The sequence below is a fragment of the Zootoca vivipara genome, chromosome 6 (genome assembly GCF_963506605.1).
Source record: "Zootoca vivipara chromosome 6, rZooViv1.1, whole genome shotgun sequence".
Lineage (NCBI taxonomy): Eukaryota > Metazoa > Chordata > Lepidosauria > Squamata > Lacertidae > Zootoca > Zootoca vivipara.
The window spans coordinates 72,376,759-72,391,658 of record NC_083281.1 but is presented as its reverse complement, the minus strand read 5'-3'; the positions used below and the strand labels follow the sequence as shown (position 1 = coordinate 72,391,658).

The 14,900-nt window shown below is 46.5% G+C and overlaps 2 protein-coding genes across 2 annotated transcripts; one reads left to right on the top strand and one right to left on the bottom strand.

Annotated features, from left to right (window-relative positions):
• Positions 1-3,078: 3,078 nt before the first annotated feature.
• On the top strand, positions 3,079-6,444 carry C6H1orf174 (chromosome 6 C1orf174 homolog). The gene is made up of 3 exons (XM_035119969.2): positions 3,079-3,369; positions 4,181-4,684; positions 5,766-6,444. Exons 1-3 carry the CDS (start codon positions 3,355-3,357, stop codon positions 5,874-5,876), a joined length of 630 nt encoding a protein of 209 aa, XP_034975860.2. The 5' UTR covers positions 3,079-3,354; the 3' UTR covers positions 5,877-6,444.
• Positions 5,996-14,402, bottom strand: DFFB (DNA fragmentation factor subunit beta). The gene is made up of 7 exons (XM_035119967.2): positions 14,057-14,402; positions 13,339-13,465; positions 12,591-12,779; positions 11,966-12,045; positions 11,396-11,566; positions 8,828-8,928; positions 5,996-8,496 (listed from the first exon to the last, which is right to left on the bottom strand). Exons 1-7 carry the CDS (start codon positions 14,162-14,164, stop codon positions 8,277-8,279), a joined length of 996 nt encoding a protein of 331 aa, XP_034975858.1. The 5' UTR covers positions 14,165-14,402; the 3' UTR covers positions 5,996-8,276.
• Positions 14,403-14,900: the final 498 nt, after the last annotated feature.

Genomic DNA, 14,900 nt, shown 5'->3' with positions numbered 1-14,900 from the left:
ATTTTCGGGGTATGGCTTATATTGCAGAAATGCTTAGAAATCCTGCTACTGCCTATTTTATGGATATGTCTTATTTTCGGGGAAACACGGTAGCTATGCGTGGTATGAGAAAGAGGATAGAGAAAGTTTCTGTCCCTCTCTCATACAACTAGAATTCGGGGCCATCAAGCAAAGCTGAACGTTGGACAATTCGGGGCAGATAGGAGAAAGTTCTCATTAACACAAGCACATAGGTAAACTATGGAACTCGCTCCCACAGGAGGCAGTGATGGCCCCCAACTTAGATAGCTTTAGAAGAGAATTGGACAAATCCATTAAGGAGAAGACTATCTGTGGCTACGAGCAATGATGGCCATGCTCAGCCTCCACTGTTGGAAGCAGCAATGCTTCTGCATGCCAGCTGCTGGAAACCACAGGAGAAAAGAGTGCCCTTGCTGGTTTCTCCCTGGGGCATCTGGCAGGCCACTGTGAGAACAGGATGCTGGATAACATGAGCCCTCTTTTGGCAAGCTCTTCTAAGGTTGTTAGCCCTTTTCAGAGTAGACCTATTGAAATTAACAGACATGACTAATGTAGGTCCATTCATTCCAATGGGTCCACTCTGAGTAAAACTTTGCAGGCTATAGCCCATTATTATTTAAAGTATTTTTTGAATAAAACCAGAAGGGAGAGCTGATCACAGACATCCAGGTGTCACACCTTCATTAGTCCTAATTCTGGGACCTTTGGGATCTGACAAGCACCTCGTGCAATCCATCCTGCGAGCCACTCATAACTACAAAATATCCACAAGCTGACCTAGTTTGGCCAAAACTAGACACAGGCTTTTCCTGAATCGGAGGGGTCCTGCATAAACAGAGGCAGGTACGGAAATTTGACTCTCTGCGTTTTATCAATTGGAACTACTGTACATCATTCCCTGGCTAAGGTTGCCACCAAGTGGCTAAGAGTGTGGAAAACACTGGGGGGGGTTAGGTTAGAGATGCACAAACACATGCACCGTGTTCTTAAATTACTGTAGTCAAAATTGCTGTTTCTGAAACTTCAGAGAGCCAAATTGGAGGCACATTTTCTTGTTCCACTTGAAGAAGTTTTGTTTAGAGTAGAAGTTGGGAAACATCCAACCCAGAGCCTTCTCAACCCCTTCTCCACAGACCTGCTCCATGGCCTGTTAAGTATAATTGGTTTAACTCACACTGAAATGAGAATGGCTAAAAGAGTATTGCTAATATTGTGGGGTGGTTTTCCCCACAGTAGTTTCCTACGCTCCTTAAAGGGTTAATGGTTAACTATTGTTTGTTCTCTGCTGAGAGTGAAAGTCAGGTGATGAAGGTATTGAGTTGCAAATTGGATTATTTCATATTTAACAACAACAACAACAACAACAACAACAACAACAACAACAACAACAACAACAACTTTATTATTTGTACGCCACTGGGTTCTCTCCCAGCCCTAACTGAAGATGCCTTTGAGGATTGAACCTGAGACCTTCTGCATGCCAAGCAGATGCTCTGCAATTATTTTTTGTTCTGGAAGGAGAGGGCACCTGCTGCTGCTTCAGCCCACCTGTTATAAGAAAAAACTGCTCCTTTTCCCTTATAGGGTATCCAAGAGCCCGTATAGAGTCCTTAAGTAGGTTCCCTTTCGGAAGGAAAAAAATAACAGAAGCCTACCAAAGAATATTGAGAAGCAAAGCAGCTAGTAAGCTTGATCTTTATTAAAACTGTTGCAACAGGGCTCTCACTCACCACACGCAGGAGGGAGGAGGAGCCCAGAACAATGGCGTACAAGCCCTTGTACAGTGGTACCTCTACTTACGAATAACTCTACTTACGAATGTTTCTACTTACAAACGGAGCTCTGTTCGCCATCTTGTATGCAGTTTAGATAGGATTTTTTCTACTTACGAATTTTTAGATAGGGTTGCTTCAACTTACAATTTTTTTCTCCCAATGCATTCCTATGGGATTCGACTTACAAATTTTTTCGACTTACGAATGTGCGTTCGGAATGCATTAAATTCGTAAGTAGAGGTACCACTGTATACTCTTTGAAATTGCCACCCTGTAAGCTGGTGTTGCTGTGGGTTAAACCACAGAGCCTAGGACTTGCTGATCAAAAGGTCGGTGGTTTGAATCCCCGCGACGGGGTGAGCTTCCGTTGCTTGGTCCCTGCTCCTGCCAACCTAGCAGTTCAAAAGCATGTCAAAGTGGAAGTAGATAAATAGGTACCACTCCAGCGGGAAGTTTGTCAGAAGCGGCTTTGTCATGCTTGGCCACATGACCTGGAAGCTGTACGCCAGCTCCCTCGGCCAATAACGCGAGATGAGCGCCGCAACCCCAGAGTCGGTCACGACTGGACCTAATGGTCAGGGATCCCTTTACCTTTACCTTTAAGCTTAGAGGCCACCCCCCAATACATCATACATAGATCAAAGAAGGGGCGGTCTACAGCAGAAATCCTGTTTGCCAGAATACCTGATAATAGTCACTGATTGTATTACCTGGACAGCTCATTCTTTTGTGATGGTAAAAACTTTAATTCCTGAATCCAGGGCACAGGCTCACCCTATTCATACACACATATGCCCTTAAGACAGGTAAGCAGAAGACAATGAAGAGGCTTTCCCATTTCCTTCCTCCTTGCAGAGAAATATTTGAGGTCACTGTGAGAGTCAAAATGGTTTGGGAGAGTCAAAATGACTCCAGGATTGTTCTCCTGTACTATTTCAGACACGTGGTTTATATACTTATGCATGTGTTTGCCACGTACATTTATGAACGCTTGTTTTATATTTGGGACCTTAGAAGTCTTATACGTAACACCTAGCCTAAAACCTAGGATTGCTCACTAGCGGTCTAGAAAAGGGGTCTGTTTGAACGTGACATTCAGATCGTGTCTCTCTATACTTTTCGTGGCTCTGTGTTTCGTGTATCGTCACTAGACATCACGATTGCCCTCGAGAAAGATGTCCGTTCTTTCCTCAGTGTGACCTCCTAAGTCCTGGTCTCGTCGTTAAAAGTCCTGGAAGAAAGATGGACGGCGAGGGTAAGGCGGCATCTCTATAAGTTCCGACTGGGGTGAAACACGGGAGAGACTGGAGACGCTTGATTTTTGTCTCTGAGCAACGCTGTCCTATACAAAGATGGCGATGATATCGCTTTCCAGGGGGAGGGGTGACGTAGCGCACAAAATAAAATGGCGGTCTTGACGTCTGAAAGAGCCCGAATATTGCTCTTGATTGGGCGTTTTCCCTGCGGGGGGGGGGGACTGCGGAAGTAGCTCTGCGTGCCGCCGGAAGTTGGTGATGGTGCCTGGTGGATCTGACCTCGTTGCGGACAGACCTTCTCCATGCGGGCCGGGAGTGTGAGTCGATTTGCATATGCTAATATATATTGATACATTTAAATATTTGCAGGTTGTCGGTGGCCGTTAGGGATGCTTCATCATAGAGAACAACGCCCGTTGTGCGTATGCTAATTTATGCAAATAATTGTCACTTGTTTGTGTGAATTAGTCACCGGGTTAGGAATAAGCAGGTTTTTTCCCCTGTGCCCTTATTCCATCATTTCCCTAAATATCTCAAGGTGATCACATGGCTGACCCACCCCACCCCCAGTGAGGGGTTGTCACAACACCCCTGTGAGGTAGGCTTGAGCAAGAGAAAATGGCTCAAGATCAGCCAGAGTGTCAGTGGCTGAAGGGGGATTTGAACTCAAGCCTTATGGCTTCCAAGTCCAATTATTGTGTCACTGTTACCACTCTATTCTAATAGGATTTCGGGATTTTCATATGGGCTTAACTTGGACAGATAGATCTGTTATATTTGCTTTGCAGAATCTTATGATTTCTTTGTAAGAGCTTGGTGTAGAAATGATGGTTAGTAAGACAAAAATATTTTGTCACTGATATCCCATCATTCCTTCCAAATTGCTCTAAGTGGCATATGGAATTATCTCTCCTCTCATCCTCTCAACAACCCTACGAGGCTGAGAGGGACTGGCCCAGAATTACCCAGTGAGCATCATTGCTGAGCTGGGTGGGATTTGAGCCTGAGAGTTCAGTAATAGTTTCCTATCTCTATTATGGGCTAACTGAAAGTCATTTTTCTGTTTATCGTCAATTTGATGTGGAGGTTTCAGTCTCTGGCTTCTTCTTCTTGTTGTTGTTCAAACAGGGTCCTTCACACAAAGCAACTGACAGACACCCTTCAAAGAAGCTAAAATGTGAAAAGAAAAGCCTGGCCAAACTGGAGATACAAGGAGCCAATTTCTGTGCGAGCAGCAGCCACCTTCTCTTCCCAAAAGAGACTGCCGATAAAGCCACCTCGGGTGTGAAGTTTCCGCACCTCAAGATGATGCTGCAAAGCGAAGGGAAGGAGGTTCCTCAGACGGCTGAAGAGATGCTGGAGGCTGAAGATGATGGCCCCTGCTTGAAGCCATCCGCGCCAGGTGCGGATGGCAAAGCCCTCTTCCAGCCCCGTGTCCAGATTGTGGAGGAAGAGAACGAGGAAGAAGAAGAGGAAGAGGAGAGCTGTGGAGCTCAGTTGTCGGATGACTCTGAGATGGAGCCAGAGGAGCTGAGTCAAGGGTTCAAGTTGGACAACAGCATCTTCTTGAACGAGGACAGCAACCAGCCACTGCCAGTAGACCGATTCTTTGGCAGTGTGGCATTTATGCAGGTAAAGGAAGGGGGTCAGCAGAAGGAAGCCTGGGGTTACGGCTGCAACCCAAATCCCACTCATTTAGGAGTAAGCCCCCGTATTATTATTTATTATTATTTTATTTAACGTATGTCCTGCCCATAATAAACCAGAGAAAGCAAAACAATTTAAAAAAATAAAAACATTTAAAAACAGTCACATAGTGATCACAGCTAATAATTTCAAGGGTGCCCAAAAGATAGGTCTTTGTAGGACGTCTGAGACAACTAATAAATTTGGGTGAGGGAGCTTTTTGGCTCCTTATTAAGATCTAGTCTCATGAGCTAAATTTTAAGTGTGGGTGAGGTTGCCCACCTGTCATTCACTTAACTGCTCCCTTTTTTTGATGGAAATGAATGCTTTATGTCTGCTTGACACTGAAGGGCTGAGGGAGACATAAAGTAGTGTTCAATGCTAGTCCTACTCGTAGTAGTTCCATTGAATGGTTATCTTAGGGTAATTAATTTCAGTAGATCTACTCATGATTGACGTAGCTGAATACAACCAAGAGATAATTATTTTCTTGTTTTACTATAAATGTTGTTGATTTATCAAGTTTTTGTTTTTATTTGCCTGGTCCTCATAAATCAGCAGAATGAAAGAGATGCCAAAGAGTTTCATTGCAGTTCAGCAGCTTGTAGCTCCATTTCTAACTTTTATTTTTCTTAGGAAATTAAAAAGTAAATTCAGTTTGTAATCATTGGCTGAATAAATTGCATTTTTCGTATATCAAACATGATAATTTAATGGCAAACCAATTTATACAAAGTGATTTTTGATCCCCCTCCCTAATTTTATGTTTTTCCTGGGGAGGGGGAACAGTTCTTTTCCACAGCTTTACAATTTCCAGAAACTTTACATGTCTAATCAGTTGTCCCAGGTGTTCATACATGCTAGGAATAACAACATGGTACCTTCCTGATGCTGTTGGACTACAATTCCCATGATCCCATGCTGGCTGGGGCTGATGGGAGCTGGAGTCACACAGGGCCCTGAGTGGTCTGTCTGAAGCAACCGTGGCCCATGCATTAAGACTGCTCTTGGCTTGTTCCTTTCCTAGGACCTCCCAGCCCATCCTCTCTCCCGGGCGTCTGCCAGCAGGCGAGAGCTAAGAAAGGGACACTTCATAGCCAAGGAAGATGATGACGATGAAAAGGAAGAAGTCGCTTGAGCACCGAGCACTGACCCGGTCACCTTCAGTAGCTGCCATTTCTCTTTCCCTGATGCAAATGTGCATCTCACCACCGTTGTTACATCTTCTAGAGAAGTGCATCTTCTTTTTTGAAAAAGTTAACCCTCCCAGTGCAGATGTTGGAGGCAACGTCACAGACTGCATGCGAGACAAAGCCAGAAAGTCAGCAGAAAGTTTGACAGCACTTGTTATGAACAGCTCCTGACTCCCAGAAGGGTGAGAAGAGCAAACAGTTCCCAGAAGGAGCATGTGTATGGGAAACAAGTCAGTATCTTGATTCCTGTGAGAATGCAAGCTTGGAAGGTGGGAGTTGTGGGGTCACTTGGCAACTTCCTGCAGGCTCAGGGGTTGCACCAGCAAGCTTGGGAGGAGAGTTTGCAGGATCTCTCGGGCACAGTGAGAGATGCTAGCCCCAGTATGAATGAATATCCCCTCCAGCCTCCTTTTCCAAAGAGGTAACGATCCGCTTTGCCTACAGTATTTCTTGCACTGCTGATCACCCAGGTTGCGAGGCAGCGGCCTGGAACGGCAGAAGCTTAGTAGAGAACTAATTAAAAACGATTTATAGAGCCCTTAAGTCGTGTTAGTTCATGTTGCAAAGCGGCTGATGCCAGAGAAGAGAAATCCGCTCTCTGGATTTTGGGAACGGAAGACTGTCGGATAGTTCCCAAATGACAGTGTTATTTGTGTTGGCAGGATTTTATTTAATTGTTGTTGCACATGAAGAAAACACAGCATGGAGGAGCGGTGCAGAAATTGAGGAGCCACAGGGCTAAGCTGGGCAGCCGGGGGGGGGGGGTTACCAAATTTTCTACCTCAAGGAAGCTTCTACCCCAGTTGATCTGGCACAGAAGCCACCCTAGACTGTTGCAGAGGATTTGGAGAAATAATAGAAGAACCCTGATGGATAATAGATGTGTCATCTAATCCAGCTTTCCAAATGTTGTGAGCTCTTTAAGTTCCCAGTAAACACCCAGCAAGGGCTCAGGAATGATGGGAATTGTAGTCCAACAGTTAGAGAGCAACAGGCTGGGGAAGGCTGCTCTGTTCAAATGTCTTACAGCAGCAAGTTGGATGCCTCCAAACAGGCATCCAGAAACAACGGCATTCTCGCACTGTTTAGTTCCTCTTAGTTGTTTTAGCTAATTACAGCAGATAATCCTTTCCTCCACTAATCTGTCTAGCTCTTTATAGTAAGTTGGGCTAACCTGCATCCTTCCAGATGTTCCTGGACTCCGAGCATACTTGACAATTGCTTGTACAAACAAGCTGAATTGGGAGCTGGAGTCCCAATATTTGGAGGGCTTCAGGATAACCTCCCCTGATTTATAGTCAAATTGAAAGGAAACCACTTCTGTTTCCTCCCCCCCCCCTTAAAAGTAATTTTGACCCCGGTCGCTCTAAGCATTATCCTACACTGCTTAGAGAACCATAGTTGTCTGTGTGACATCACAATGCTCATTGCATTAATCCCTGTCTTCCTTTCTATTTGCATGGCTAGCAACCAACATTTTGCATGCGATACACTCCTGGTGTCATGGACTTGTTGGACGCAGAGGAATGGTGGGAGGGACCAGCTGGGAAATCCCCAAGGGAAGAAGGCTCAGAGCCAGGGGATTGGTGGGACAACAATGAGGGAGAAGACTGGGAGGAGGTGGTGTGGGAAGCTGAAGAGGTAACAGGCCTTGGTGAGAAGGGCGAGTTGGTGTGGGGGGGAGCACACAGTTGTCCTAAATGTGTAGGACTTGTTTCTGAACAGACATGCTTAGGACTCTGCTAGACAGGAGAGCTAGATACGCTACAAAAATAAAATCAGGGCTTTACAGGCTCTGGGCTTGAAATGAAGGATTCCAGCATATGTGATTGGTTTCTTATTTTTCATGTTCCGTTCTGCAGTTTGTCTGCAGCACTGCAGGATAAGCCAGGCTGAAAAAGGCACAGAAAGCATAAGGCAGTGAGGCCATTTTCTGTTTCTACTACTTGATTTTGGGCTTCCGCCACATATAGGTAAAATAACTCATATAGGTAAACAATGAGCCTTCCATTTAAACATTGCAAAATCCCCATAGGATGTGGAGAAGAATCCATTGTTTGACTTGGGTGACGGCATGGGCCCTGGACAATAGGCACCCACATCAGGGAAATCAATGGAGTCGCCAGCATTAGGGAGTTCAAAAACGTGTGCCCTTCCTCCTGATGGAGACAGGCACGTGGAACTGATGCAGAATGTGGAGGAAGTTCGGAGGTCAAGGGCCAAGAAGGCATTGGGACTCCACAAAATAAAGGCTCGTCAGCCAGACCACCCACCCAAGTGCTCAGGAAAAAGTTACATCAGCCCACAACTTAGAAGTCAGTCCCTTGGCAAATGGGGGGCGGGTGTCACTTCCAGATCTTGAAGGCCCCTTTCCGTTTTCGGTAGATCTTGGTTTTGTCACAGCTGAGGTTGTGGTAGGCTTTCTTGTGGCAGGCAATGTGCACCAGTTTCAGATTATGGACGGTAAACAGCAGCTGGTAGAAGTATTCCCAGTTCACTTCCCTGCTGTCTCGGCCCTTTACAGCTTCTGCTAACGTCGGGAGGACCGTCCGCTTCTTCTCGATTCTGAAATGGAAAGCAAGCCCTAGGGATGTTAATGTCTAGAGCCCTTTTCAGAATTTGGCAACAAGCAAATGTTTCCTGGGGACCCAAGGCAGTGCACATTCTGTGCAAACCCAGGGGAAATGGCAGAATTCTGAGTCCTGAATCTCAGGGCTGTTGCTTTTCAAGTTCGTTTTAAAGTCACATCCATTGCCCCACCCAGCATTGTAATGTGGCCCCCAGAAGGCTGCCTGCTTAGCAACCCAAACTCAGAAGAAATCAGGCTGCCTTCCGGTGCCTTTTGCCTTTCCAAAATGGCAGGAAATGCCCGTTCAGATATTGCACCTGTACCTACACGTGGTCGAGGTTCCAGGTGCTAAAGAGGACTCTGCTCTCTTTGTTCCCATACGGATTGATGGAGTGTTGGCTAGGGCAGTTTTCTGCATCAAAAGGGCCCTACAGAAAGACGACAGCATGAAATTATTATTATTATTATTATTATTATTATTATTATTATTATTATTTATACCCTGCCCATCTGGCTGGGTTTCCCCAGCCATTCTGGGCAGCTTACAGCATATTTTAAAACATCAAACCAAATAAAAACCAAAGCGGGGATACATAAATTTACATAAAAATAAGTAAGTTTAAATAAATCTCTGCAAGGGAACAGGGTGTCATGGAATGAGGATCATCACAGCTCCCTCCTGTGCCCTTGTGAAGCAGGTTTGGCTGAGAGGCAGCAACTCTCAGCAAGCTTTGAGGCCAAGTGGAGGAATCTGAACCCTGGTCTCCCGAGTCCTAAACCCTAAGGGAGTGGTTTTCAATCAGTGTGCCGTGGCACCCTGGGATGCCTTGAATGATGCTCAGGGGTGCCACAGGTTTATATTAAACAATATCTCCTCACCCACATTCCTGAACATTCCCACACAGGTAACACTGGCCTCTGACCCTCCCTCCTGATGCCCTCTCACATCTCTGCCTCCCAAAGGCTTCCATAGCTGCTTGCTGCAGCCCTGGCTGCAAGCTCCACAGGTGAGTGGTGCCTCTGGGGCTGGCCTGGGGCCTTGGAGTAAGCAAGCAAGCAAGCAGGTGAGGGAGCCCAGCCAGCCAATCCGCCATCCTTTGCTGTTGGGAATGGGCAGACAAGTCCCAGGCCCCTGTGGGGCAATGTGAGGAGGTACCTCTCTTTGAGGGGACAGCTAAGAGACCAGGTACAGTGGCAGCAACTGCCCGGAGGACTCTCAAGAAGAGGGGAGAGGAAAGGAGGCTGAGGGGACACTCCACAAGGGAGGGTGTTTGAAAAAGCATGAGAGGCTGCCAGCTCTGCAGGCAAGAGGTGACATAGCCGGGCTTCTGAGCCCTACAGGGGTGCCACACAAAGAATGGAGTTGGTCCATGGAGACGTGAACTCAAAAAAGTTTAAAACCTCTGCCCTAAGGAATGCAACCAAGAACTAAGCCAGTTGGGACGCTGCAAGGGCCTATCCAGCTCTGCCCAGCCCTACAAAGGGAAGCTTGGAGGCCAGGTTTCAGTCAGAGGCTGAAGAGAGAATCCTGCCAAGGGTAGTGCCTGCTCTGTCTCCATCTCTGTCCCACTCACGCTGCTGCCATCGGAGGTTCACCTCTTGCCCGCTGTGGATTCCGTTCCCACTCTTCTGAACTGTTTCAGTTGCTGCTTCTGAAACACAATCCTTGCCTGTCCCTGCGTTGGACCCCAAAGAACTAGGACAGGCATCCCCAAACTTCGGCCCTCCAGATGTTTTGGACTACAATTCCCATCATCCCTGACCACTGGTCCTGTTAGCTAGGGATCATGGGAGTTGTAGGCCAAAACATCTGGAGGGCCACAGTTTGGGGATGCCTGAACTAGGACCTCATTTCCCCCAGACATGGGGGTCTGAAGCCCATCAGAACCTGTTAAAAGGGGTCCTTAAGGGTATGGCTTGAACATGCGGGTGAATCTGCTGACCTCATCTGACTGTTGGTGGCCAGTCTTTTTCTTGGTTGTTTTGGAACTCTATATTGGACTGGAGAACATGTGGCCCTCCAAGCCTCTCCATCTGGCCCCCTGATTTCTGCTCAGACAACACCCCTCTTGAGTCCTGCTCTGCACCCTCCTTGAGCATTTTTGTCTGGCTGAACTGCGTCCTTGAACTATGATAAGGCCTCTTGCTTGCCTGGATGGAGGGGGAAGGGGGAAGTCTGGCCTACTAGTATACGGCCTCCCGAACGTAACTTAGGAGGGAATGTGGCCCTCTGCCTGGAAAATGTTCCCCATCATAGAATCTTAGAGTTGGAAGAGACCACAAGGGCCATCCAGTCCAACCCCCTGCCAAGCAGGAAACACCATCAAAGCATTGCTCCAAAGAAGGAGACTCCACCACACCCCTTGGTAGCAAATTCCACTGCCGAACAGCTCTTACTGTCAGGATGTTCTTCCTAATGTTCTTTCCTGTAGTTTGAATCCATTGCTCCGTGTCTGCTTCTCTGGAGTAGCAGAAAACAACCTTTCTCCCTCCTCTATATGACATCATTTTATATATATGAACAGGCTATAATATCACCCCTTAACCTTCTCCAGGCTAAACATACCCAGCTCCCTAAGCCGTTCCTCATAAGGCATTGTTTCCAGGCCTTGGACCATTTTGGTTGCCCTCTTCTGGACACGTTCCAGCTTGCCAGTATCCTTCTTGAACTGTGGTGCCCAGAACTGGACACAGTACTCCAGGTGAGGTCTGACCAGAGCAGAATACAGTGGCACTATTACTTCCCTTGATCTAGATGCTATACGCCTATTGATGCAGCACAGAATTGCATTGGCTTTTTTAGCTGCTGCCCTATATCTGTTAGAACTCTTTTTCTGAAGACAACCAGGTATGGACACAAAGTTTTGCAACGCCAGAAACTTGTTTGAAACTTACTTGACAAGAGAACCAGCCTTCTGGCGTGCAAAGGCAGACCTTCTTGTCTTCTCTCCTGTCAAAATAACAGCCATTGTACCTCTCTGACTTTAATTTCAACAGCATCTCTTCTGCAATCTCTTTGAATTTGGCTTGGACGGCCGGGTGGAGTGCGGAAGCGTAGTTGCCGACCTTTATTTAAAACGATACAAACAAAGCTGTGGCTTATTCATGTATTTGAGGATTCCTACCCTATGTTTTGGCTCAATGGGTCTTCAAGGTGGCTCACAAATGCATTGGATGGTATTCAACTAAGTTTTACTCAGAGGTGACCCATTGAAATGAATGGGTCCAGTTTAGTCATGTTCATTCACTACACTTGTGGTTTTAAAATTTTGTGTGTGTAATCAGACAGTCCTGTGTCCAGTAGGGTCCCCTACTATGTAACTCCCCAGGAACTTCCCATTTTTAATCATTATAATACTGTTTAAATATGACCTTTAAAACTTATTAGCTGCTTCCATATGGCCCTCACTGTGATAACTGATGCATCTAAAAGGTGTCCTATGGGCTGCATCAAACATGCATTACCTCTTTCATGTAACCTCGGATCCTGCTCTCGCAGCTGTAGCGCATATAACTGGACTTCGTCTTAAAGCGAGATTCAACCCCTAGGAGAGAGGGAGAAAACCCCATTAACCTCCTACAAGCTTGTATAAAATAGGCCCTTCTTCTGAAAGCAGTTCTGAAGCTCTGAAGTCTTTTTAATACCCAAGGTGTGAGGCGAAGAACCCCTATTTGATCTTACTCCTGTACAGGCAGTGTGGTGTAGTGGTTAGAATCTCAGACTATGTATTTCAGGCCTTTGGCTCAAGATCATGTCGCTATCTCAACATGAGCTGAGATTGGGAGATGTGCAGGAATCAATGCTTTGTGTTGGGCTTCCTCTTCCGAGGGGCTTTGGACACACCCAAAGTGGAACAGACTCCCTTCAAGGTAGGGGAATCTCCTTCCTTGGAGGTTTCTAAAGAGGTTGGGTGGCCATCTGTCAGGGATTCTTTAGCTGTAATTCTTGCAATGCAGGGGGTTGAACTAGATGACCCTTCGGGGTGCCGCTCAACTCTGTGATTATATGAAAAGTGTAATGTTTAGCAAAGAATAAGAAGAAAAATACAACCCTCCTTAAGGGGCATGTCAGCACTGAGGCAGATCTCACCTTCGAACCATTTCCAGTCTTCCTCTCTGCTTTCCCCTGAAATATTTTCACTGAGAGTCTGAATGAGGTCAGCCAGCAGCTTCCGTCTCTTGGGGGCTTCCTCGTCAGAGAGCAGCCCCTGAGCTGCGCGAATAACATCGTCCGTTCGGCTGGAAAAAGCATCAAGAAACCGCTGGATCTCGCTCACATCTGCAAGGTTGTTAGAGTGGGGGGAGGGTGCGTGCAAAATTATTCAGGGTTGCCCGTTCTTGCTTTAATCAAGATAATATTTTACATTATTATTAATGGGAGTGAAAATAATCAGTAATGAGTATTAATTTTTAATCAGTATTCACAGCAATAATGAAACACTTAACATTTGCAAGAAGCTCTCAAGCATTCAAAGCATTTCACTTGCAATATCTGACTGTAATCTGCATGCATCAAACCTGGATTTATCTGAGTCAATGCGGTTATATTTGTGTTGCAACCAATTACAGTAATTCATGAAAGGAAGGGAAGAAAGAGAAAAAAATATCCTTCATACAAAAGTCTCTCAGCGAGTTTGACGTGACCCTTAAAAATGTGCATGCTCACCAACAACGGAAATTTCCCAGTTAACAACATTATTTTATAATTTACTTATTTCATAAAACGCATACAATTTTGCGATATCTGTTGACTGGGTTATGTGCGCACATTCAAAATGCATGAGGACGGTAGATGTTTTCAGGCGGCAGAATAGAACAAAACTCCCTGTCCTACTCACAGCCATGCCAGCTCTCTCCTGGGGGTAGCAAGATGAGTTCTGAATGGTCTGGAACATGCTGAAAATAACCTTCCGTCACCTCTGTGCCATCCTCATATAAGCACAGCCGGCAGTCAGTGTAAGGGAGCTGTTGGGAAGGTGACACAAGGCACATGAAGTCAGGGCAGCTGTCACAAAACAGAGGAAGATTCCCCCGCCAGCCCTCTCCGCAGACCAACTTTTATTCTTTTCTTATACTTATGTCTTGCCTTTCTTCCGCCATAGAACCCAAGGTGGTGTGTAAGTTGTCTCCCATCCAGTCCTCAGTCCCCAACCTGCTTAGCTTCGGCAAGGAGGTGGCCTCATCCTAGCCAGAGCACTGGGGTTCTGTTCAGATGCCACCCTAAACCATGGGTAAGAGAGTTCACTTGCTCTAAACTAGTGCTTCCCAAACGTGGGTCCCCAGCTATTTTGGACTACAATTCCAATCATCCCTGACCAGAGGTCCTGCTAGCTAGGGATGGTGGGAGTTGTAGACCAAAAACTGTGGAGACCCAAGTTTGGGGAGCACTACCCCACTTCACTGGATTAAAGCAGGGGGTTGGACTACATGACCCTCGGATTCCCTTCCAACTCCAGTTCTGTGATTCTATTGACAAGCAACTTCGGCACCTGCAGTTCCACTTGATTTCCGCGGCGGTCCTAAAGCCCGCTGTATACCCAACCACCTCAACTGCACCTGCAGGAAGGCGCAGGCCTTGGAGAGCAACTCCTTCAGGCTCCTTGCCGCCACTCCGAATTTCCGATCGCTGCCGAGGCTACGGATTTTGAACGCTTTGGGTGCCATCGCGCCGCAGACGGGGCTCGAACCCACAGGTCCTGCCTTCCGGGTCTCGGCCCCGAAAGGAGCAGGGCTCTGATTAGTCGACAGAAGGGCTTGTCAAGCGTTAGGACCCGCCTCTGTCCTCCTTAAAGGAATAGGACGTTATTTGTATTGGTCAAAATCGATCCGCGACCGGTAAGAAAAGGTTTAAGGAAATTATTCCTTGGCTCCTTTGAAGACAAGGCTTCCTTAGCAACAAATACAGTACTTCTTTACTTAAGCTGGCAAGTCTGTTTTATTCGTTTTCTTTAAGCCGCATGCGCAAAAGGGCGTTTCCCACCTCAATAAAAACGGCCGGGCTTGGCCATTCCCAATGCGCATGTTCACTCCTTTGCCGCAAGCTTTCGCCATGTTAGCTTAGGGAGTGGTGCAGCCCTTCAACGCATGCGTGGAAATGTATTTTGGGCATGATCAAAGGCTCCGCCCCCAGCTGGTCATAGAGATAGAATTGTGGAGTCGTACTGCCAAGTACACTTTCTCGGACCTTTTAAATGCAATGCGCGGGCTGAGTTATGGATGCTCCTTATGAATTGCTTCATCCCAAAGTCAGAAAATATTTATTGTAGGTCCCCCATTATCACTATATATATTTTTTGTTCACACAACAACCCCGTGAGGTAGATCAGCCTGAGAAGTAATGCCTTGACTGTTCAGTGTATGAGTATCATTCATAACTAAGTGGGAATCTTTCCCGTCCCAC